Raw genomic sequence first — 24763 nt, 5'->3', positions numbered from 1 at the left:
AGTACACAGCAGGCTCTGGCCTCACTTTGTGTAGCTGTCCTGCGTCCAGAACACAAGACTCACAGCCAGATGTGAGACAGCAGTTTATTGTGCACGTCACACAGCATCAGTGGGGTTGGGATGGCAGAGGCTGCACTCAGCGCCACCCTGTACAGTAATACTTGGCCGCTGACTACAGCACTGCTCCCAGAGCCTACACAGGGATCACGCGTAGTTATGCACAAGACTCACATGAAAAATAAAGCCTAAGGGCCTGTGTTTCAATGAGGAAGAAACATTTCCAACACAATTCTGGTAGTTTTCAGAGGTCTAGTTGAAAAATAATCTTGGTGTATAAAAAGCCTGTCTACAGAGTTCAAACCTCAGAATATAGAGCTTGCCTCACTTGGAATGTGGCCACACTGACTGTATCCCAGTTTGCCTGGTGGCTTTACTGAACTGGGCACTGCCCAGCCAGCCACAAACTTACTTAGACTCGTCTTTTCCCAGACTCCTGTGTCTAACTAAGAATAGAATGAACTCATGCCACAAGGAGGCTAAAGATGACACTAAAAGTTGTAGGAATCAGATGACCCTCTGCTGAGGTGTGCAAGTCCAGCCACAGCATGAGGTCATCAGGTCAGTTAAACAGAACAGTTTCCAAATGGTCTCCTTTGGTAGTGAAAGGAAGGAAAATTTTGTGAGCAGGAATGTGAGAAAGAATGATGGGGTTTGAGACTTTCCAAGGAGGGCGGGGCTGTAGCCAAAGCTACCTGGTAGCAGCTTGCTTTTGCTGAAGGTCAGAGACATCAAACAGGAGAAGAGGCCTTTGGGCCGAGTCAATCAGAACTCTGTCTTCATTGGCAACTGTCAGGATTCATAGTTTGAGGACTTCTTACTGGCAAAAGGGGAGGGTGTCTTAGAATCTGGGTATTTATTTGGATTTACAGTCATTGGCAAAAATGCAGTCCTCTGAAGGCCAAAGCACTACCTCTCCCAGTTACTGCAGACTGGAGAAGGGCCTCACTTGGGGAGCCGGGATTCACATTGTGGATACTGTCTGCTAAAGTGAGCACCATGAGACCGTCCGTCCTAGCTTCAGTTTTTCCAGGGCAGCTGAAATCTCCAGTAGCTCCTGGGAGCCAATGAGACTGTGGTACTCCGGGGGACGTTCAGGCAAGTGTTCGCTGCCGGGGCTTGATCCGTGGATACAACTGGGAAAGAACAGATAAGGGTTAGGGTCGAAAGATGACTGAGAGGGGAATTGGCCTACAGGTTTCTCTCCTGTCACCTCAGCATTCTCCCCAAAATGTGCTTGTTCAGCCGGGCGCTGGTGGCGCGCGCCTTTAATCCTAGCCCTCGGGAGGCAGAGGCAGGCGGATCTCTGTGAGTTCGATACCAGCCTGGTCTACAAGAGCTAGTTCCAGGACAGGCTCCAAAGCCACAGAGAAACCCTGTCTCGAAAAAACAAAAACAAAAAAGAAAAAAAAGAAAAAAAAATGTGCTTGTTCAGAGCTAACCTCAGCTGTCGTCGTCCCCCACCCACCCTTTTTCCCCCCGAGACGGGATTTCTCTCTAGCTTTGGAGCCTGTCCTGGAACTAGCTCTTACAGACTAGGCTGGCCTCGAACTCACAGAGATTGCCTGCCTCCTGAATGCTGGGATTAAAGGTATGCGCCACCACTGCCTGGCTCTGTCCCTTTTTATTACCCCTGAAAACCTGTACTTTCTTTTTTTTTTTTTTTTTTTTTAAATTTATTTATTATGTATACAATATTCTGTCTGTATGTATGCCTGCAGGCCAGAAGAGGACACCAGACCTCATTACAGATGGTTGTGAGCCACCATGTGGTTGCTGGGAATTGAACTCAGGACCTTTGGAAGAGCAGGTGATGCTCTTAACCGCTGAGCCATCTCTCCAGCCCCCGAAAACCTGTACTTTCTGCGAGGCTCCTGACAATGTGAGCTCCTCGGGTAAAGCACCTGTACTTGGGTCATGCCTTGGCATCTCGGAAGGTTTGCCAAGTGAACAAGAAGCATCTGCCAGGCTTACCACAGCACTTGAGAGAGCACAGGCAACCTTTCTGTTAAAGAACAGACTGACACTGTTATGAGTGCAGTCTAGCTGACAACCCACACCGCTCCACTTTACAGGCTTTTGAGCAATCAGGTCTCTATCCCAGGCTGGCACTTAACTCAGCCTTCCAATGCTAGGATTACAGACATTGTGGATTTAGCTCAGTGGTAGAGTGCTTGCTCGGGCCCTGGGTTCAGTTGTCAGGAGAGAGAAGGAGTTACAAAACCAAAACAACAAAAAATTCAAAAACAACCAAACACTGAGATTACATTATAGTGTGCCACTATACCCGGCTCTGAAGAACTCCAGATCATGGAGGACGATGTGGGGTGGGGTGACTTAGTACTTGCAAAAATTTACCATGAGCAAAGCAGAGTGAGGTGACCTTGATGGTCTCTAACATCCACATGCTCTCCCATGGGGAAAGCCAGACTCTAGGGACTAAGGGGCTTGTCCGTATAGAGAGCAGGCTGCTAGGGCTTACTGAATATTGTTTTGTTCTATCCTGATGTCGGCACAACTGAAGTCATCTAAATGTCTCTGTGACTTGTACAATTACGAGGCCAGCTGATTTCCAGTGTCTAAGCTTTGAGTATGCCGAGTGCTTACTTACCCCCAGCAAATTTTTGGGCACGTAGCCCTCCCGGTCCCCAAGACGAGCCCACCACCATTCAGTCTCATTTTCATCTTTGCGCCTCAGGATGGTGATGGCATCCCCTTCATGGAAGGACAGCTCATCGCTGTTCTGGGCCTCGTAGTCCCACAAAGCATACACAGTGCCTTTGTTCATCACTCCCAGCTTCTCCTGTACCCCTGAACCAAAAAGAGATAAATTTTAGCAGAGAGGCCAGCAGAGGTAGGTAAAGGTGAAACAAAACTTACGTCAAGTCATCAGGTAGGGAGCTGTGACTGCATTTAGTACCAACAAACCAGCTGCACATGGTGGTTTGCACCTTGGTTACTGTAAGCATAACATCACCCAGGGTCTACTTCAGGCCTATGCCATCATTGCTGAGAAACCTTCTCTTAGCAGCAGCCTCTTCCTCACATGGGCTGGGTTTCCCAGGGCCCTTGTTCCTGCCCAGCTTCATTAATGCCCAGCACTTTGTTGCCTGCCTTTGTTGTGGGAGTTCAGTACCCACTGTAGTTTGGCTGTTATTGCTTGTATCACCAAGTCAAACAGTAACTTCCCAGGGCTGTATGGAACCAATGGCTTGTGACTGCTTAGCAGAGGACATGGTTGAGCTCCTGGATTCCTGACCCTGGCTACAGCAACCTAGTTGGGACACGCCCTTCACTTGCCAGACACTTGAGGTGTGTAGATGCATCCCCCCCCAAAAAAAAAGATTTTCTCTGCGTAGCCCTGGTTGTCCTGGAACTCACTCTGTAGTCCAGGCTGGCCTCGAACTCAGAGATCATCCTGCCTCTGCCTCCTGAGTGCTGGAATTAAAGACCTGCACCACCACCATACCTACTTCCTCTGAATCCAGGGCATGCTTACTCAAATCCGTCTAATATGATTTTTGTTTAAGGCAGAGTCTTACTATGTAGGCCAGGCTGTCCTGCAACTTGTTGTCTTCCTAAAGCTTTCCAAGTGGAAGATTTAGGTTTGTACCACCCAGATACAAATGGGATTTTCAGATGTTTAGGGCGAGTGTAAAGGTGACCACTTAAGCATGACCTGCTCACTGAGCCAGACTTTAGGCCAGCATATGGGATGCAGTGCCAATTAGCAGGGGAAGCAACTGAGGCACATGAGCTTCCCTACGTACCGTACAGAAACTGAGAACACTGGATGTATCCCTCTTCCATCTCTTCACACTTATCTGCAGCAGTCTCAATGTCACTGATGGTAGAAGCAAAGATAGCGGCTCCACTTTCCACCAGTTGCTTGCAGAGGTGGACACTGTTGCAAGAGGCAGCACAATGCAGCGGTGTCCTAGAACCAGAGGGGGAAATGTAGAGTCTGGCACCACCCAGGGCTATTTGGCCCCTGTGTGACACAAACCTCCAAGAATTTTGATGAAGGTACCATACCTTTGTGCGAAGCAGGTTTATAAGTGTTTTGTTAATTTTATGCGTATGGGTGTTCTGCCTGCATGTATGTGTATGCATCATGTGCATGCAGAGGCCAGATGAGAGTGTCAGTTGATCTGGGACTGGAGCTAGAGTTGTCCTGTAGGTGCTAAGAAGAAAACCTGGGTCTTTTGGAAGAGCATCCAAGGCTCTTTAACCACTGAAGCATCTCTGGAGTCCCAAGTTTCCACTTGTTTTTTTTTTGTTTTGTTTTGTTTTGTTTTGTTTTGTTTGTTTCTTGAGACAGGGTTTCTCTATGTAGAACCTCTTGAAACTTGCTTTGTAGACCAGGTTGGCCTTCAACTCAGATCCACCTGCCTCCGCCTCCCAAGTGCTGGGATTAAACTGTGCGTCAACACCTCCTGACTCAACTTTTTAAAATGTGTGTCATTTCTTTTTGTAAGCTAGGGGAAAGTGAGTCTCTGCGCCCTTCCACTCCCCACCCCCCAGGGTTCTCACCATCCATCACTGTCAGCAGCATTCACATTGACACCAAAGTCCAGCAGAAACTTCACAATGTGATGGTGGCCGGCACAGACAGCATTGTGCAGGGGCGTGATCCCTTCGTCATTGGGTTTGCTAGGGTCTTCCACCTAGGACACAGAGCAAGTGAAAGCCAGCCCTTCAAAATTCCAGCAGCATATATGGGAGTATGGCTCACCTCGTAGATGATCCTCTGCACTAGATCAAACTCTCCTTCCAGGGAAGCATCTAGAAGCAGCGCTAGGGGGTTGAAGCGCACTCTCAGCCCATGCCCAGTTCGTTCAGAGTTAGGCTTCTTCAGGTTGGTCCGTTTGCTCTGTGTAGGCAACAAGTGTTTCAGTGTCAGGTGACCTACCCAAGGCGAGGACCAATCCGAGACTTTGCTGTGGGAAGGGGTGCCAGGAACTAAGGCAGCAGCTCTCCAGGAGCAACCCTGGCGCCTGCCCTACAAGGGCCTGGCCATCTGTAGAGTAGATGGCCAGGGAGGCTGCCAGCTACTCCTAGGAAGGTGAGAGGGAAGGAGTGATAGCTGTACTGCCGAGCCACAAGTCTGTCCCTAGGGAGTCAGCTCATCCCACTGACCCCGTATCAGAGATTCCATTAAGAAACCCTGTCTTGAAAAACCAAAAACGCAAACCTTGTGTGGATTCCCTGACATGATCCCAAACCCTTTCTGCTATGTCAATACTGACCTCCACAGGGAGGCTCACTGCTTCTCTCCCTGTCTGTCATTCAGATGTCAGTGCCAACAAGCTTACCAGGGCATCATGTGCCATGCTTTGAACTGTCTGGTCTGTGATGATCTGACTATCCTGTCCCCACATCTAATTCTGCATGCAAGGGCATGCATGGCTTTGGTTTAGCAGGGATACCCACCGCAGGTGTTGCCGAGGGATGGATGACAGGGGAAAGGGGTGCTGGAGGGACTTGTTCCTCCTCCAAAGGAGCCTCAGGCACAGGACTTGGGATCTGTTCTGTGGAGGGCACTGTAGCCACGTTGTTGTTATTGTCCTCAGCAGGCTCAGCAGTTTGATGAGTCGTTTGGGGACAAATGAGTTCCTCTGGCTCAGGGGAAGGTAACTCATTATCGTTGGCATCTGAGGATGGGGCAAGCTCTTCGGGAAGTGGGGCTGTGGGCCGGGGAGGGAGAGACTCATCCAGGTTGCCATTGGCATTAGTATTTCCATTGTCCACATCAGCTAAGGTGCCCACAAAGTCCTGTGAAGGGCTGGGCTGGTAGAAAGGGGTACCCTCCATGCCACCAGCCAGGGTATTGAAGCGTTGATACAGCAATTTCTGGATGTTGGGCCCTCCAGGGCCCTCCGGCTCTGTGATAGAGCTACGCTTCTTCAGGGGTCGGGGTGCATTGGCCAACTTCCTGCGGAGAGCCTCCAAGTCCGCATCACTCTGATAACGAAGTGGTGAGTGCACAATGGGTGTCAGTTTGGTGGGACTGAGTGGCCGTGGCAGGCTTTCCACCGTGCTGCCTTCTCCAGGTACAGGGGGCCCCTCCTGTTCTGGCTCTTTCTCAGCACATTCTGAAGGAGGTTGAGGCTGTGTTGTGCCTGGGCCCAGTGACCCATGAAGAAACGGCAAGGGTGATGGCGATGCTGACCCTGACGGCAGGACAGGCTTACCATATACTGGAGGACAAAGGACAGAACAATTTCATGCTGGCTACTACGGCAGGATCTTTTCCCTGGCCCTCACTGATGACATAAGCTGCTATCGCTGGTGGGTTCTGATTTTTGAATCCTCAGCAAACATTTTCCAAGACCGTCCAGTCACTCCCTTTAAAATGAGTTTTATATATGGTTCCAAGACTGGGCTTTTTCAAAACAAAAAATTGTTGACCTGAGTTTCCCCACTCCAACAAAAGTCTGCTTAGTTTTCTGACCAAGGAAAAATGCCAACTCCACCAAATCTGCATCTGAGCCTGGGGCTGACTCAGGCAACATGAAGATACTTACCTCTTTGTAGCAGGACGCATCTGACCTGTGGTTCAAATACTTCTCCCATGGCCAGAACTATGCCCACAGATCACACTACTTGGAAGGTCCTTAGGAGGGGATGGCTAAAGACACCCAGGGATCAAACTACAAGTTTGGATGCTGCAGCACTGACCTGGCCCATAAAACCTTCCAGCTAGGATGGGAAACTCTTCGACCTCCATGAGGTTGTAGAGCTGTGCTGTCTCTTCTCATTTGCCTTTCTAGAAGGTCTCTGTTCAATCACCCACTCCAGACTGTCCCTCATGGAAGATTCTCACACTGCCCATACCCAGGATGCTGACTTAGTAATGGCCAGCAGGTTCACCCCGTAACCACTGGATAACTAATGGCACAAGTTATCCTGAAGCAGGAGAAAAATGAAATTCCACAAGTCTTACCTTCCGGATTTACTACTGAGTGATATGCAGATATCCAGGCAGGAAGTCAGAGTGTGACTGTCTGCAAAATTACTCTGCATTTTGTCTCTTATTTTCATCCCAGACTGATACCCTATACTTTTGTAAGAATTGTTTTATCGCAAGTAGCATGCAAGGACACGGATCTTAATTAAGGGATAACTATCATTTCAGAGAAAGTATTCAGCCAGCATACCTGCTTTAACTGACTTATTTAAGGTGCCATGCACTGGTGGCTGGTAATTCTTAGGTGGTGTGGCTTGCTGGAGGTACATGGAGTATATGGAACTTGAATTTACTGTCTGAGGTCCCTTCCTGGGAGACTGTGGCCTTGACCCTTTATCAGCCAGAAAAGGCCTAATGGCCACTGTCAGTGGAAGCTCAGGTTTTCCGTCTCCAGTTGGAAAGGCAGGTGGCCCTGCTGGAGGATATGTGGGACTTGGTGGCACTGAGATCCTCTGCTGAATCTGCTGCGAGGAGCCAGGCTGGGGAGCGTTGCCTGCAGGGGGCAGTGGGGCAGGTTTCTGTCGACTTGGTGGGCCTGCACCAGGTCTGGGCAAGCTGCCTTCTTTCCTCCTCTCCAGGGAGCTTGTTGATCCTGGGCCCAAGGGTGCAGGACTTGGATATGTCCCATAACTTGGGGGCAGTGGCTTGCCTACACCAGGGATGGGAGGTGGCCCTTTGCCAATCTCGATGCCCTAAATTTATAAGGAGAAAACACCAAGTTACTCTTTGGAAGGTTAAACATATTTCTATCCATTTACAACAGCACACAGTAGGGTTTATAAGTCTTCAGGACGTAAGACACACCACTAGGCTCGCCACTCTGCACTTGAGTATGCTCAGGCCCCTCAGGGCCAGGGCTGTTTAGGACTCCACGCGTAAGGTGGACAGTAACAGAGCTGCCTTGTCTTCATGCTATCTCACACCCTTGAGCTGAAGATCAGCATGGCAGGGAAACTCGCTGAGACCTACCAGCTTTTCTGTAGCTCCCAGTGCTGACAAAGGCAAAGGCTGGCTGGAGATGGCGCCTTGCTTTAGGGCCCCCTCCATGCCCGAGTCCTTCCAGTCTCCACCAGTCATCTGAGTTGGCTTCACGGAAGCAGAATTCTGCTTTAATGTCGGCCAATTTCCATCGTTAGCTTGAGAAGAGCATAGGATAAGGAAAAAGACAATGTTGGAATTAGTTGAGCCAGAAACAAATACACCACTGGGACTCCATTACCTACGTTGTCAACCAACACCACAGACCTCTGCATAAGCCCAAGGAGGGACCTGGGTTATCATCTGGCCACTGTGACCAGCACTCACCAACACTGCAGCAAGGGCTGCATCACACTGGAACAGGTTAAGTCCCACATCCCAGCACAGAACACAGCAGCACCTACCCATCAGGCATTACTTACATACACAATCACATACAGCAGTAGGAAAAGATTTATCATTTAACTTCATAATAGATTTGATTTGTATGATTTCCATTATTAGAATAAAATTTCTCCTTTTATGTGAGCAATTCTTTCCTTCTAAAACAATCTGTGGCCACAAGAGGCCAGTCCAAGTTATTTCTGATTGGGTAGCAGCAGGAGCAGCAGCTAACATTTGTTGTAATGATTAGGAAGCCAGTCATCAACCCCAAGTTTCCAGGAAATTCAGAAAAGATGTTTATTACAGAACATTTTCCAAACTGAAAAGAGGTGCACATAAGGGGACTGAAACTGCAGGTCAACTGTGTACCCTTACTTAGGCCTCTGCTGCTCTTTGACAGGCACAGGTGTGGGCCGCTTTGGCTGCCTGCTTCCAATCCCACAGCAGCTAGGCATGTGCAGGAATCAGCCAGGGATGAGGGATAACAGAGCAGCAAGAAGGCATCTGTCACAACTGCTTCAAGTCCTAAGTGGGAGTGGCTCCAGAATGTTCTGCAGGACCTGCATGCTCTGGCTGGTTCGCGCCCTTCAGTGACTACAGTGCTAAGTCGCAGGGCTTCAAGACAGTGCTAGCCCAGCATGGGAGAGGGTGAGACACTTCAGAGCCTTTGCTCAAGTCTGTCAGCCTCTTCCTGACAAGTGTGTGAGCTTTCACTCCCTTTTGGTTGGATGACGGAGTAGGGCTGTACAAAACTCACTAGAAGCACCTGGGTGAAAACTCAGCTTACTGGAAAAGCAAGGCCAACTGGAGGCCCATGGTGTGAGTAGGTGGGCTGAGATGGGATTTTCTGTTCTCGGGGTCATGGGAATATACATGGCTGCCCAGTAGCCTCAGACACCCCACAGCAATGGGGAGTTTTATTGGAAGCAGTCATGAGAGAGGACCAAGAAACAATTTTTTTCTTCAGATATCACAGGTAGCCACTTAACATTTTGTATTGCAAAGAAAAGGACCAAAAAAAAAAAAAGAGAGAGAGAGAGAGAGAGAGAGAGAAACAAGTCTCAGAAGTAACTCAGAAAATCCCCTTCACTCTTTCTCTGAGACAGCGTTTCAGTATGTAGCCCAGCCCAGCCTAGAACTTTCAGTCCTTCTGCCTCAGCCTCCTAGTGTGTGCCACTATGCCCAGCAGTCCACACACATCCACAACATAACCCTTCCTGTGCGAGCATCCGTTACTTGGTGTCTAACCCTGTCTGCTGATGACTCTGTGTGGGCCCTTCCCTCAAATCCACAACTGGATTAGAAGGGGCAGGTGTTAGCACAGTATTGCTTTCAAGTGCAAGGGTGATTAGCAGTCCTCTGTCAGTTTGGAAAAACAAATTATGATTGATTCAGTCTGTGTTGTAGATCAAAAGTGCCCCAATAAGGCTATCAGATGACATACAGTTTACAAGTAGGCTTGCAGAGTGCCGCGATGAGCTGCCATCAGGCCCGACGTCCAGGTCTGATACTGTCCACGTGCTGATTACTCTACATCTACTGTAACCATCTGTGTAACAGAACCAGGATAGCCAACCAGGGATCAGAGTCCCCCTAGGGAGAATTCCTCATCCTAGCTCCACGGCTGAGATCCTGGTCCCAGCTTGGGTTCACAATGGAAACCTGAAAAGCTGTTTTCAGCTACAGTGGAAGGAATGAGGTTAAAGGCATCTTCTGGCAACCGTATGAGGCTACACAGCACTTAAGTAGGGAGTGGAAACAGGTGACATTCTCAGCTTGGAACTTTTAACTACCAAGTCAGCGAAGGAGGACATAGCTCATCTGTCAGTGAAACATTTCACACACACCATGGATAAGGGACTCACACAACTGCCTACCAATGAATACCAGTGAGGGGTCAAGCCGAATACAGACTGCTAAGACCTGGTCATAAAAAGGTCTGAGTGGGGTTGTGGCCCATGAGGGTCAGGGAAGCCCCACTGGCTATAGTCAGAAGGAGCCAGAATGACAGATATAGCCAAGCAACAGAGAGCAAAAATACCTGGTGTGGTGGTACGTGACTTTATCCCAGCAAAGGAGAGGCAGGAGGAGCTCTGTGAGGTCAAGGCCAGCCTGGTCTAAAGAGTTCTAGGCTAGTCAAGGTCACACAGAGAGACCCTGTCTCAAACATAATCACCCCTCCCCACCAAAGGCAAGCAAGCAGCACAGAAGACCAGCACAAACTGGTTACTAATCCCAGGGGTGGGGGGAAGACTCAAAATACGGGCTTTACATCAGGAGAACAACATCTTCACAAATTTAGTATGCCACAACACAAGTTCTCGAGTCTGTGTATACAGGCCAACCCTAGTCATAAAGTCTTACTGTATGGAAACTGTGGGTTTTTTTTTTTTTTTGTTTTGTTTTGTTTTTTAAGACAGGGTCTCCTTGTGTAGCCGAGGCTGGCCTTGAACTTGCAGCCGTCTTCTTACCTCTGCCTCCTGAGTACTGGGATCACAGGTACATGTCACCACACATGTTTTTAAACCAGTAGGTTTAAAAACAATCATACTCTCTGCATAAAAGCTCTATGCCTGGCTGGAACACCATGCAATGAGTACTCAGAGCATAGTGCTGGAGGCCTGAATCATCACACTGTATAACTGCAGAGACCAAAGAAAGGGTTATGGTTTTTTTCCTTTTCCTCTCCTGGACCTGACCTCTGGTGCTGTATATCCAACCCATGGCTTTGCAGCCACACCCATAACCCAACCCAAGTTTGTGGGTTTTCTGACTGATGAAGATAGAACAGCTATAGCACTGTCTGCAGGAAGGCAGCTCTTACCTAGACGCAGACTCCTGAGTCAAAGCTCTTAGGGATAAAGAAGCCTGTGCTATATGCACCTTGTAAATTTCATTTGTGGTTTGAAAAGCACAGTCAAGACCTTCAGATCAGTAAAGACAATTAGTTCTTGTTTTAGGGTCACTGTTACTGTAGAGACCAGGAACTTGAGATGGGGCAGAGTCTGTGTTAAATACAAAGGTAGGGGCTGGTACCACCTCCACACCACTCTCTCCATGTACTCCCCAGAGGAGAGGACTGGGGTGACCTACCAGATTTGGATCTTCCATGGGCGGCACTTGAGGCAATGGTGAGAGACTGGGGCTTTACGGGGTCCCCTGGGAGAGGAAATCCCCCAGCACTGGGAACCTGGATGTAAGGACCCACAGCAGCGACCCGGCCAGATGTACTCAGGGGTGACTGTGGTGATGATGTGCCATTCACACGGCTCAGCTGCAATGAGGATGAAGTCAGAGTCAAGATTCTCTGAAATACCAAGTTCAGTGAGAGACTGCCAGGCTGGGAAAGGGAAAAATCACTCAGCTTATAACCTGGGAGTCCCTTGCACTGAAAGACAAGCACGTAGAAGGGGAGAACTTGATTCATACTAAACACCTACCTACTGGTGAGCTACGAAAACAAAGAGTTGGCATGGTGACAGCCCAACCTCCAACAACCCATGAGCTGCCCCCTCTCACTCAGGGAGGGCTATCCCCCTGTTGTGTGGACAGAGGTACTGGTCAAAGCCTGCTTGCTCTCTGAGTATGGCTTCAGATCCTTCTCTGTTACTTACTCACTATACTCTCAAGCCAGTAGCTTGGGTTTCGTTGAGCATCTGTGTCTATATGTGTAGTTGGGATGAGAGTTATCATAAGAATGCAAGGCGAGGTGCTCCATTGACCTCCAGTCCTGACAGGGACCCCGCATTTCTGAGAGCAGCTCTGCTTTTATAAGAAAGAACAACCAGGTAGAAGACACTGGCCAAGATCAAAAGTGTGTACAACAGGATTCTAACTAGATAATCCTGGGCTCCTTATGGCTCCTTGCTAAGAAGGTTTTAAATGGGGAAACCAAGGATTTCTAAAACTGTCCGCATGATTCTGCATGCTGGGAAAGGCTCAAGACCTTCCCAAATGCTCGGAAGTACCTAGATCTTCAGGAGAACCACAACTCTGCAAAAGCATAAGTTCTTCAAGATCCTTGAAACAGCATAACATATCTAGCTATTTGTGTGTGTACATGTGCAGAGATTAGGGACAACTCGTTATAGGAGTTGGTTCTTCCATTCTACTGTGCCATGTGGGTCCTGGGCTTGGTAAGAAGTGTGTTTGTTGTCTAACCACCTCATCAGGCCTGTAATGGGTGGCTCTTGGCTAAGCCATGGCACCCAGATAGGTGCTCAAACAGTAGTCTAGGTATTGCCAAGAGACCTTTTTTTTAAAAGATGAGATTAAAATTTAGTGGACTCTAAGTAAAACAGATGGGTAGGTCTCACGTAACCAGTGCATGGCCTTGATAAAAACTAGGTCACCCAGAAAGAGGGGACTAGAGAAGCCAGCCTTTACGTAAGCTCCTGAGTCTCCGTGCTGCAGCTTTCAGACTTGTTTGCACATAAGCCATACTGGAGAGCTGCTTTAGCAGCTAAGAACACTGGCTGCTCTTCTAGTGTACCCTCGTGGCAGCTAATAACTTTAGCTCCAGTTCCAGAGGCTCCAACACTCTCTTCTAGCCTTTGTGGGCACTGTGTGCATGTGGTGTACAGATACACATGCAGGTGCACACACTAAAATCTAAAATAGAGAAAACCATATAGACCAATTCCTGAATATCTTTCTTTTCCTCTCTCCCCCTCTTCCTCCTCTCTCTGCAGAACTTTCTTCGCTACTCTATATAAATAAGCCCACATAATCTTGTCTCTCATGGCCTCTGTGTTGTTAATCTTGATGAGAAAAACATCATCTGAAATGTCTCAAATTACTGACCTTTAAACTCAGGTTGAGAAACAGGGTAGCTCTCTGAGAAACAGACTGCTGAAGTCCAGTTGCCATCCTCTATCATCCTTCAATTCCACCTCAGCTGGGCAAAGCCTATGACATGCATCCCTGCCTCCTCAGAGCATCATTCAGAGTGACTGAGGCTGATAAGAGGACACCTCTGTCACCAAACCGTCTAAGCATGTGCTGGAAACCCAGGCCAGAGAAGACATCAGCCTAAGGTGCTGATGGTGTAAGGGGTTGGATGTGGCATCCAGTCAGACACAGGGTGTAGCTGGTGCCACTCCCGTACTGAGAGGCAGCAGAGTGGTGAAGGGCAGGCAGACTCTGGACCACGGTACAGCATTAGATGTTAAAGGAATGAGAGTGATCTCAGGCAAGGTACAGACCGATTAACAAAATCACCACAATCCCATTTCTACCGGAAATCCTACACTTTTCTCTATCTAGAGCCATTAGCAATCATCGGCTCTGGTGAATATTCCTAAACTATTGCAGTTTTTGTTCAGAGTATTTTCTATCTGTGAAATTTAGAATAGCAAATATTTTTGACACTATAACTCTGTAGCATTTTATTCACGATTTTAGTTGTTGACACACACGCTCCCTATGCAGGCCAGGCTAGCCCCTAATTTACAGATCTCCTGCCTCCACCTCCTAAGTATTGGATTCAGTGTATACTAGCAGACCCACAACAACTGGCAGCTTAGATGAAATGCTATTAGTAGTTTCGTTCACAGCCAGCCACTCTTCCACATGCCTGGATTTTCTTGCCATAAAGGCGTTCACGCAGCTCGCTGATCCGCTTATCCATCATGGCCACTTCCATGTTGCGCTTGTTCAAGAGCTCCTTCTGCTGCTGGAGCTTGGAATTCTGTTCCTGGTTAAGTTGGTTACGAATCTGCAAATTAAAGAATACAACTTAACAGTTGCATGAATTACATCTTATCATGTTTCTAGTAGGCAGGGTCCTACATGGGCTCCACACATGAATCGAGAAGCATCATGTCTTTTCAGGGCCAGTCTGCTCTGGCCACAACACGATGATTATTTATTCAGTTTAGACCCCATGAATCTAAGTGACAGACACTTAAAGTGTAATCTCCACAAAGTGGACTAAAGCATTCTAAAAAGCAGTTAGTTAAGAGCTCACAGTAGCTGTGTGTGGTGGCACACATCTTTAACCCCAGCACTCAGGAGGCAAAGGTAGGCACATCTCTGAGTTCCAGGTGAGTAAGAGCTACACAGTGAGATAGTCTCCAAATTACAAAAAAAAAAAAAAAAAAAAAAAAAAAGTCTGTCAATTCTAGAGTTTTGGAAGTTGTTTATAAATGCACTTCCTATTTATTTAGGTAATATTATATCCTTTTGAATGTTAAAGTTAAAACTTTCCTTTATATTTAAACAGAAAAAGGGGAGGTGATGTGGGAGTCCCCTCTGTGTGTTTGTTGCTTGTATTGGTTAATGAATAAAGAAACTGCCTTGACCCAATAGGCCAGAACTTAGGTAGGTGGAGAAGACAGAACTAAATTCTGGGAGGAAGAAAGCAGAGTCAGAGAGACGTCATGGATCCACTGGAGACAGACGCTGGGAATTTTACCTAGTAAGCCACTGCCACGCGGCAAATACACAGATTAATAGAAATGGGTTAAATTAAGATGTAAGAATTAGCCAATAAGAAACTAGAGCTAATGGGCAAAGCAGTGATTTAATTAATAGTTTCTGTGTGGTTATTTCAGGGCTAAGCTAGCCGGGGTGTCCAGGACAAACAAGCAGGACCTCCTGCAACCAAAAAAAAAAAAAAAAGAGCTTCTAGCAGACAAATCATTTGCCTTTCAAAAACTTATAAACAGATCTGTGAACCATGCAAATGCAATAAAATCGAAGAACCAAGTTAAACTAATAATGAACATACTGGGAAAGGTAGCTCATGCCTACAATCCTAACACTTGGGAGGAGGAAGCAGGAAGATCTGGGACTTCAGGCTAGCCTTGGCTATATGCATACCAAGTTCAGGGCCCACTTGGGGCATATAAAACCCAGCCTCAATAGGAAAAAAACCCTTACTGTCTAACCATTTTTGGATATACATTTAAAAGTCTCCTTTGGGTTGATTTTGTTATATAAGACCACTCACAAAAAAATGACTATAATACTTCTCTCTCTTACATTGCTGTCTGCCAAACACCAGATCCTGGATGTTAGGGTGCATCTCAGTGTCAGGTCTTCACTGTCGGGTGTGCTTATGCAGATCATGAAAGTTCTATTTGTAAATGCAGAAGTGAATTGTGGACGTGATTGCCAGGCCATTTCTATAATGGCCCTACGTTACAAATACATAGTAACTAATTCCAAAATTCATGGTTTTATATATATATATATATATATATATATATATATATATATATATATAGAGAGAGAGAGAGAGAGAGAGAGAGAGAGAGATACACACCACACATATCTATATTTCAGTAGACTCTTTAATAGGATCATAGAATATTATGAAATGTTAAGATGTGTTCCATTTGTTTATGCCATGGAATATATGTTTAATGATGCAAAGATGTGTTGCATTCTTTTCTACTGCATTTGTTTAACTCTATTAAGTTGTGTTACTTTGCCTTCCTAAAACACTTGATTGGTCTAATAAAGAGCTGAATGGCCAATAGCAAGGAAGGAGAAAGGATAGACAGGGCTGGCAGGCAGAGAGAATACATGGAAGAGGAGGAGCGAGAAAAGGAGGAGAGGAGGACACCAGGGGCCAGCCACCCAGCAATGCAGCCAGCCACAGAGAAAGAAGGAAAGAGAGATATAGAATAAAGAGGAAAAAGATAGATGAGATAATTTGTTAGCAAGGCTGGCTACAAACAAGCCAAGCTAAGACCAGTCATGAAAAAGTAAGAATAGCAGGGCGGTGGTGGCGCACGCCTTTAATCCCAGCACTTGGGAGGCAGAGGCAGGCGGATCTCTGTGAGTTCGAGATCAACCTGGTCTACAAGAGCTAGTTCCAGGACTGTCTCGAAAAACCAAAAAAAAAAAAAAAAGAAAAAGTAAGAATAAGTCTCAGTGTGGAAGCTGGGTGGTGGGCCCCGCAAAGAGTAAAAACACCAACTACATTAGAATAAGAGGACAACAAGAAACTAACAGTTTATATGACAACCTCAGACCTCTTGACATGTATTTTTTGTTTCTTGTTGGCCTGTTCTGACTTAGTTTAGCTGTTCCGATCAGCAGCTGTGGATGTTATAGAAGAGAGTTGCTCGAAACGACAATCTGTTATTTCTGCTTTAGAGAATACTCAATTCTAAGTTCTGATTTCTGGCAGAGCAAGCTCCCCACAACCTAGCAGTGATCTAGAAGCAGAAGACTCTATGCCTTTTAATATTAATGTGTTTTCTCAATAACAAGACCCCACCCCATTTGTTTTCCTACAAGGTGTTTTGGTAAACAGAATTTATGGGCAGGATGTTTGTCCTTTATTTTAATAAAGTGGAATTATTTCTAAAGTAAAAAATATATTTATGTTAAAAGGTCAAATTTTTAGCCAGGTGTGGTGGTGCAGGCCTTTAGTTCTAGCACTAGACGAAGAAGCAAGAGGATCTTTGAGTTCGAGGCCAGCCTGACTACAGAGGGAGTTTCAGGACAACCAGGGCTACACAGAAAAACCCATCTCAAAAAACAAAAACCCCCAAAACAAAACAAAACAAAAAATCAAATTCTCATTTCCAGAGAGATGAAAGAAAGAAAAGGGAATGGAAGGGAGAAAAGAAAATGCTGCTCTGAGTCTGGATGTGTTTGCATAGATGGCCTGCCACCTGCGGACAGAAATAGCACGGGGAAACCGTACACAAGCAGCTTGTGAGTTTTAGTGCTGGAGACTAAACCCAGGCAAGAACTCTACCACTGACCATCATCCCCAGTTCTTTTTTCTTTTATTTTTTTGAGATAGGATCTTGCTATGGACACAGGTTGGTCCTGAGTGCTTATGGAACAAAGACAGGATATACATCTTCAACTGTTCATCTCTTCACAGCACATGCAGGACCAGGGCCAACAGCACACTATGAGGTCAAGCCTGGAGTCCTAGGGAGGCAGTCCTCGCAGCAGCTCTCAGAATCCAGGAGGCAAACCCCAGACCATTGAATGAGGAACTTTAACTATGGAAGTGAAAGCAAGGTTACAAAGATAGCCCTAAATTCAAAGTACTGCACTCACTTCACTGCGCTATAACTGATATATATTTTATTATTATTTGTTTATTTATATGTCTATCTGTGCAAGTTTATGCCATGTTTGTGTGGGTTCCTGCTGAAGCCAAAAGAGGGAGTGTTGGATCCCTGGAGCTGGAACTATAGGCTATTGTGAGTCACCTGACCTGGGTACTGGGAATCAAACTCTGCTCTTCTGGAAGAGCAGCAAGTGCTCCTAACTACCGAGCCATTTCACCATCCTCTATAACTAATATTTTTTTAAAAACGAAATAGGTGAGACTAGACACCATTAGGATATATCCCTTGTAGAAGACTAGGCAGTTATCTTGGTAATACACTCTTCATGAGGCTGTAACACTAGCACACATATCTGCATACTCACACATTCCTATTTGTGTACGTAAACAAGACAGGAGACAAACATACTAAAAAGCTAACTGCAGACCAAAAAGCTATCTCACCAAAATAGTTTTACAACATATCTTACCAAAAACATCCTTTCAAAATCGACACACTTAGTGGTTGCTTAAAAATGTAAAAGAATGGTAAGGTGGGCTGGAGACATGGTGCAGAGGTTAAGAGCATTGGCTGCTCTTCCAGAGGTCCTGAGTTCAAGTCCCAGCAACCACACAGTGGCTCACAACCATCTATAAGATCTTATGCCCTCTTCTGGCCCACAAGTGCACATGCAGGCAGAACACTGTATATATAATAAAATCTTAAAAAAAAAAAAAGAATGATAAGGTAAAGAGGGTAATATCAACAGTCGCTCAGTGATGGAGGAAGGTCATTGGTTAAATAATAAAGAAACTGCTTGGCCCTCATAGGTTAGAACATAGGTGGGTGGAGTAAACAGAACAGAATGCTGGGAGGAAGAGGAAGTGAGCTCAGATGCAGGGCAGCTCCTCTCAGAGCCAGATGCCATGCTCCCCTCTCCTGGGCAGACGCGATGAAGCTCCGACCCAGGATGGACGTAGGCTAGAATCTTCCTGGTAAGCGCACCTCAAGGTGCTACACACATTAATGGAAATGGGCCAGGCAGTGTTTAAAAGAATACAGTTTGTGTGTTGTTATTTTGGGGCATAAGCTAGCCAGGCGACCAGGAGCTGGGGCGGCAGGAACACAGCCCGCAGCTCCCACTTCAGCTCAGTGATCCTGTCTGTAGTGGAATGTTCTCATAAAATGATCCAGTACCTGTTTTAGCAAGAGCTAATTAAAAAAAAAAAATCACAAAACCTGTTGAATGGCAGGCAGCTTTTGAGAGTGGGAATCTTTTTTTAGGTTTATATATTTTATGTATGAGTGTTTTTGCTTTCATGTATGTATGTGAATCACGTGTTTGCAATGAAGAGGCCATCAGATCCCCTGGAAGTGGAGTTACAGATATTTGTGAGCCACCACGTGGTGGGTCTTCTGCACAAACTAAGTGTTTAAGAGCTCCGAGCCATCTCTCTCAGCCAGAGAAACGGATCCACTGAGTAAGGCCAAAGCCCCAGACTCAGGCAATTACCTGTAGTTCTTGGTATAGTCGTTTTAACTCCACCGCTGCTGGTCCTGTTAACTTGCCATTGTATGACTGGAACCCATTTAGTTTTCCTTTCTTTAAATCTTCTAGTTGCTGACTTAGCTGATCGACTCGTAAGATTGCAGTCTGAACTTCCTGCTTCTTTTCCTGAAACATGGCACTGAACCTTTCTATCTCAGCAGCTGTAATTACCAAAAAAGGAAAATGGTCATTTCATTTCTTACAGTACACTCAATTCTGGTTTTATTTAGTGCTAGATTTGGATTGAAGTGTATGTGTAAAAATAAAAGATAGTTTATGAATAACCCAAAATATGTTTTTTTTTTTTTTGTCCCAAGAGCTATGGCTGGAGAAACCCTGCATCTCATATTTGCCCGGCAAGTGTCCAGCTCCAGAACACACCAACAGATTTTGAAATCCATGATGTGACTATTCATAAATAATTATGCTTGCATTAGTTAATAAATATTCTTTAGGGGCATAATACAAAAGCTAGTTTGGTCAAGGTACTTAAGACTCTCAGAGAGCAAGATAAAAAGCTTTGTTATTAAGGCCTTATCCATCGTTGTAACATTAAACAGGCATCCGTTAAACTGACAAACAACAGTGGGTGATGGTGGCGCACGCCTTTAATCCCAGCACTCGGGAGGCAGAGGCAGGCGGATCTCTGTGAGTTTAAGGCCAGCCTGGTCTACAAAGTAAGTTCTAGGACAGTTACAACTGTTACACAGAGGAACCCTGTCTTGAAAACAAAAAACAAAACAAAAAACCCAAAACACAAAACTGACAAACAACAAACCAAACCAAACAAAACAAAAAAACCAGAATTCATAGAGAATTAAAAGAAACACCTGCATGATGTAGCTGATCACCTGTGGACACAAGGCCTTACTCCAGTCTTGTCCTCTGGCCTCTGACTCTCAAGGACTGGGGTTACAGGCGGTATGGCCATCTTAACGCATGAACAAAACAGACTAACTCATTGTAGCCCCTGGAGCTGCCTGACATCAATCCAAAGGGCTGATGTCATCACCATAACAGAAGGGGCCAGAGTTATTCTGAAACAAACTGCATGTCATAAATATGCAAAAATCACCATAGACTTATCAAAAACTTTTTAAGTTCAAGGAGACAGAAATGTGAACCTCCTGATTAACCAATACATATTATATAATTATTCAAATTATTAGATTGTGCCCTATAAAATGCACAATTAAATTTATATTAAAAAACAAAAAATTAATTTCAAACAATACCATACTAGAATACAAACAACCTTATTCAGATTTCATTAGTTTTTTTTTTTTTTGCAGAGAATTTACATAATTTGAAAAAAGTCAGTTAACCCAATGAACTCTATCCTCTACTGCAGGTGACAGCAGTGTTAGAACATGCAAACTGCTATGGGTTTGTGACTGGGATTGCCAGGCAACTGGCCTGTCTGACTAGACTTAGCCTGGGAGTGTGGGCACGTGGGCTGCAGGCACATACACAGATTGCCGTTCATAATTTTGCTGTAGTCAACTTGTCCTCTCATGGCACGAATCTTCTTCAACTTGTTTTCCTGGGCTTCAACTCGTTCTTTCAATTTCTGAAGTTTCTCATTTTCAGAAATAGACTGCTGCTGGCGGCGCTCCTGCTGCTTTAGAAAATGTAAGCGCTGTTCCTAACAGAGAATGGAAATCTAAAGTTTGCAAATAGAAACTTTTGACCACCTTTATATATTACAGTATGAGTCTGTAGATTCTTAGGGCAGACCAGACTACAAGCACTGGTCTGTACATTCAGCTCATGTAAGGACTGTGTCTGTCCTATATTTTCCTGTGTGCCATCGTATCTGTCAAGTCCCACCAGCCTTGCTTCCTGCTGGCTGTGCAGGGCTCCTGATGCTGCACAGCTTCCAAGGATTCCTCAGTCTACTTCCTGGACAGCAGTGTTCTACATGGGGATCACTAGACGAACCTCCAATCTGTAACTCATACTAGGTCAGCAAGGGTCTCTTTGCTTTCCTCATGATTAGTGTCTTTAAATGGTGAAACATTTCATAATAGGACAATTCTAAAATAAAACGTTCCTCAACAGTTTTCCTCCTACTCATACTTCAAAGGTCAACAGTAAGTATTTGTGGTCCCATCTGTGTGCATAAAGTGTTCCAAAATGAGAAAAGGCTTTTGCATGATTCCTTAGGCTTTACATACTACACTAAGGTCCAGAAATCCATGCACAAATATTTCAGATTGAACATTAACTTGTGATTTACATTGTGGAAAGTATCTACAAAGGTCTCGTCCTCACATTTTAGAGTGAGTGTATGAGTGAGCGAATGAGCATGCATGCGTGTGTGTGTATGTGTGTGCTGTATGTAAGAGCCCATAGAGAACACAGGGGTGTCAGGTCCCCTGGAGCCAGAGTTACAGGCAGGTGTGAGCTCCTTGACCTAGGACTGTGAACTGAGCAATACTCTTAACTGCTGAGTTTTTCTCCAGCTCAACAATACTATTTTTTTATTCTTGAGGTACAATAAACTTTGAGACAACTTTTCTTTAATGTGTGAATGTAAGTGGGTGGATGGGTGCATGTGTGCATGTGCAGGTCAGAGGATAACCCATAGGAACTGGGTCTTCTCTTCCCACCATGTGAGTCCCAGGCATGGAGCTCACGCCATCAGAAGGAGCCATTGGTGGCCTAATGAGACAACTTCAAGACAAGTCCAAAAAATTCTCTTTTACACATAAGCAGTCAGAACAGTGAACTACACAGTAAATGAACACTACAAGACTGGTGAGTGAGTAACTCTCTCTACAGATTGGCCAATCAGGCCAGCCAGATGGGTAAAGACGTGTTGAAATAGCCAGGCTAGCTAAGGATAAAACAATTACATTTTTATTTATCAAGGAAGACCCCCTGAGAAATCTCTGATGGCCCATATGTCTGAGTTCTACATCCAGAACAGATTCAAGACTGATGCCAGTCAGTACATGATCATAATTCTAAATTTTCTTTAGGTACCCATAAGATTATCAGCGTACCCAATCAGAAGGAAGTAGCCTGGGAAACTACACCAACATTCCCCAAAATATAGACTATAGATATTTTCCTTTGTTTAGAATGTTGGTTACAAGTTGGATAATGGCCAGGAGAAAAGCTAAACAAAGGATATTAGATTCAGAGTCCTTGTTTAAAAAAAGGGGGGGGGGTGCTGTGGAACAATGGTCATTTATCCTGTCATTTGTATTATTTTTAATAAAATGCTGATTGGCCAGTAGCCAGGCTGGAAGTATAGGTGGGGCGATGGCAACCAGGCAGGAAGTAGAGGCATGGCAATGAGAATGCTGGGAAAAGGGAAGCTCAGTCCGCAGTCATGACCCAGCCTCAGAGGAAGCAAGATGTGACTGCCTTGCCGAAAAAGGTACTAAGCCATGTGGCTAACATAGACAAGAATTATGGGCTAATATAAGTTATAAGAGTTAATAAGAAGCCTGAGCTAATAGGCCAATCAGTTTACAATTAATGGAGATCTCTGTGTATTTCTTTGGGACTTAATGACTGCAGGAACCGGGGAGGACAGAAACCTCGGTCAACAAAGCCTGAACCTGAGCTCATCTCCTGGGACCCACATGGTGGAACAAGAGAACCAACTCCAAGAACTTGACCTCTTCCTCACACCGGTGCCATGGCATACATGTCACCCACACATATATACCCAAACACACACAAGTAAAAGAAAAATCACAAAAAGAGAATAAGCCAAGCTAGAATGTTCAGAGGCTCTCTTTAAAGTAGATTCAGAATACTTTAAGATATTTCACATAATGAATAACCCCCATTAGTGGTGGGTAGTGGCTCTGATCTTTTCTTGTTGATTATCAAGTATAACTAAACCATGATTTAGAAAAATTCCCTAGCCTACTTTATGGGGTTTTACATACAAAAGCAGGACTTGGGATGTATAAGGAGTCCTAACCATGTCTCACACTGTAATAACCCTAACACACTCAACGTGGAGTAGTATCTTTGAAATCTGTTTGTTAACTTCCAGGGCTCTGCCTGAGCTTTCATCAGACTGTCAGTCTTCGCTAGGACAGAAAAACCAACTATAGGCAGAGATCTCACCTAGGGAACCTGGAATTAACAATGGGAAGTATCTTTTCTTTCCACATCTGTCTGTCATTTGGTTAGAACCAACCATTTCCTACTCTGTGAACCAAAGGTTCTTGCTTTGATGCAAATCCAACACTATAAAGATTCAGGCACCTGTGCCATTACACAGCATGCAACACACAAACACTGCTTAGCACTTTCCTGGCACAGCCCCATGTCACCACCCACAAAGGCAACCTCAATCTGAAAGGCCATTTGAAAAATACACATTCTGAATGCTGCTTCTTTTTTAATGTACCTTGGCAACCAACATTTGCTGCTGATTTTCAATTTGCTGCTGTTGCCTGGCTGCCATATCTTGAAGTTCTGAGAGGGTAAGTTCAACGCGTGGATTCCCAACCTATAGAGGACAAAAGTACTCATCAGTCTGTACTTACCTCTGTAATTACCTTTCTCTAGTGTCAGAATTCACGTGAAGCTCGATTCTAGGTAGATTCCCTAGGAGAATAAAACTTAGTTTTTCTTCAGAAGAACTTCTATCTGGTGACCACTGGCATAGGAGGTCCTTCTGTCTATGTGCTGCTTTCATTGGTTAAGAAAGGAACTGCTTTGGGCCTACAGCAGAGCTGTAAGGAACAGATCTAGGCAGGGAAACCTAAATGGACTGCTGAGAGGAAGAAGGCAGAGTCAGAGACACCATGGAGCCAACAGAGTTAGACATGCTGAAACTTTGCCAGTAAGCCACTGCCACATGGCAACATACAGATGAATAGAAATGGGTTAAATTAATATAAGAGTTAGCCAATAAGAAGCTAGAGCTAATGGGCCAAACAGTGATTTAAGTAATATAGTTTCTGTGTGGTTATTTTGGTTCCAGGATGAACAAGAGGCTCTCCTTACAACAGACCACTTTTATTAAAGGTAAACAACAGGTCTAATTTTCTCTAAATACCATTTTTCTAATGCATAAACAGTATATTTAATAAACATATGTGACCATTTGTGGATGTGCATAACTTAAATTCTTCTGTTTTCAACAGGGGTTTAACAGGTGTATTTGACCAAATGGGGCTGCCAAATATTTAAGAACAAACAACCCCCCCCCCAAAAAAAAGGAGGAGGAAGAGGAAAAGGAAGGAGGAGGAAGGAGGGGGGAGGAGGAGGAGGAGGAGGAGGAGGAGGAGGAGGAAGAAGGAGAAGGAGAAGGAGAAGGAGAAGGAGAAGGAGAAGGAGAAGGAGAAGGAGAAGGAGAAGGAGAAGAAGAAGAAGAAGAAGAAGAAGAAGAAGAAGAAGAAGAAGAAGAAGAAGAAGAAGAAGAAGAAGAAGAAGAAGAAGAAGAAGAAGAAAGAAAGAAAAAAGTAAATAAGTAGGTAGAAGCAAGAAAAACCATTTCACTGTCATCTGCTCTAGAGGAGAAATATAAACAGAATCTAAAATGCAAATGTTCATTAAAAACCCTCTGCACGGCCCATCTATTACCCAACAGAGAATGGTGCATATGACTTGAACATAAAAAGAAAGAACTAGAGCATAATGTCTGGTCATGTGCCCTTTCCACACAAGTCTCAGAATCAGGCAGGTGCCAGGGCACTCCAACTGGCAGATGAGAAAGTGAGCAGAAGCAGACAGCCTGTGCTCTTAACCATGAACACAGAACAGGACTCACTAAGCCCCACCGTGTGCATGCTGTACTCTGTCAGATGTGCTCCGTGCACTCTGCAG

The 24763-nt window shown here is 45.3% G+C and overlaps 1 protein-coding gene across 1 annotated transcript in view; it reads right to left on the bottom strand.

Moving 5' to 3' along the window:
• Positions 1-70: 70 nt before the first annotated feature.
• Positions 71-24763, bottom strand: part of Ppp1r13b (protein phosphatase 1 regulatory subunit 13B) — an 84912-nt gene continuing 60219 nt past the window's right edge. Inside the window, exons 5-17 of the mRNA XM_057782883.1 lie at positions 23340-23441; positions 20432-20606; positions 18926-19122; positions 13965-14105; positions 11483-11663; positions 7997-8163; positions 7218-7719; positions 5491-6257; positions 4793-4930; positions 4591-4724; positions 3828-3994; positions 2669-2868; positions 71-1193 (exon numbers count right to left, since the gene is read on the bottom strand). Coding sequence (XP_057638866.1) covers positions 1152-1193; positions 2669-2868; positions 3828-3994; positions 4591-4724; positions 4793-4930; positions 5491-6257; positions 7218-7719; positions 7997-8163; positions 11483-11663; positions 13965-14105; positions 18926-19122; positions 20432-20606; positions 23340-23441 — 2913 coding nt within the window. The 3' untranslated portion in view covers positions 71-1151. The remainder of the gene's footprint in view (positions 1194-2668; positions 2869-3827; positions 3995-4590; positions 4725-4792; positions 4931-5490; positions 6258-7217; positions 7720-7996; positions 8164-11482; positions 11664-13964; positions 14106-18925; positions 19123-20431; positions 20607-23339; positions 23442-24763) is intronic.

This window comes from Chionomys nivalis, chromosome 10, assembly GCF_950005125.1.
Source record: "Chionomys nivalis chromosome 10, mChiNiv1.1, whole genome shotgun sequence".
In the NCBI taxonomy this organism is placed as follows: domain Eukaryota; kingdom Metazoa; phylum Chordata; class Mammalia; order Rodentia; family Cricetidae; genus Chionomys; species Chionomys nivalis.
Note: the sequence above shows the minus strand (reverse complement) of the source record. Positions and strands in the feature narration are given on the sequence as shown.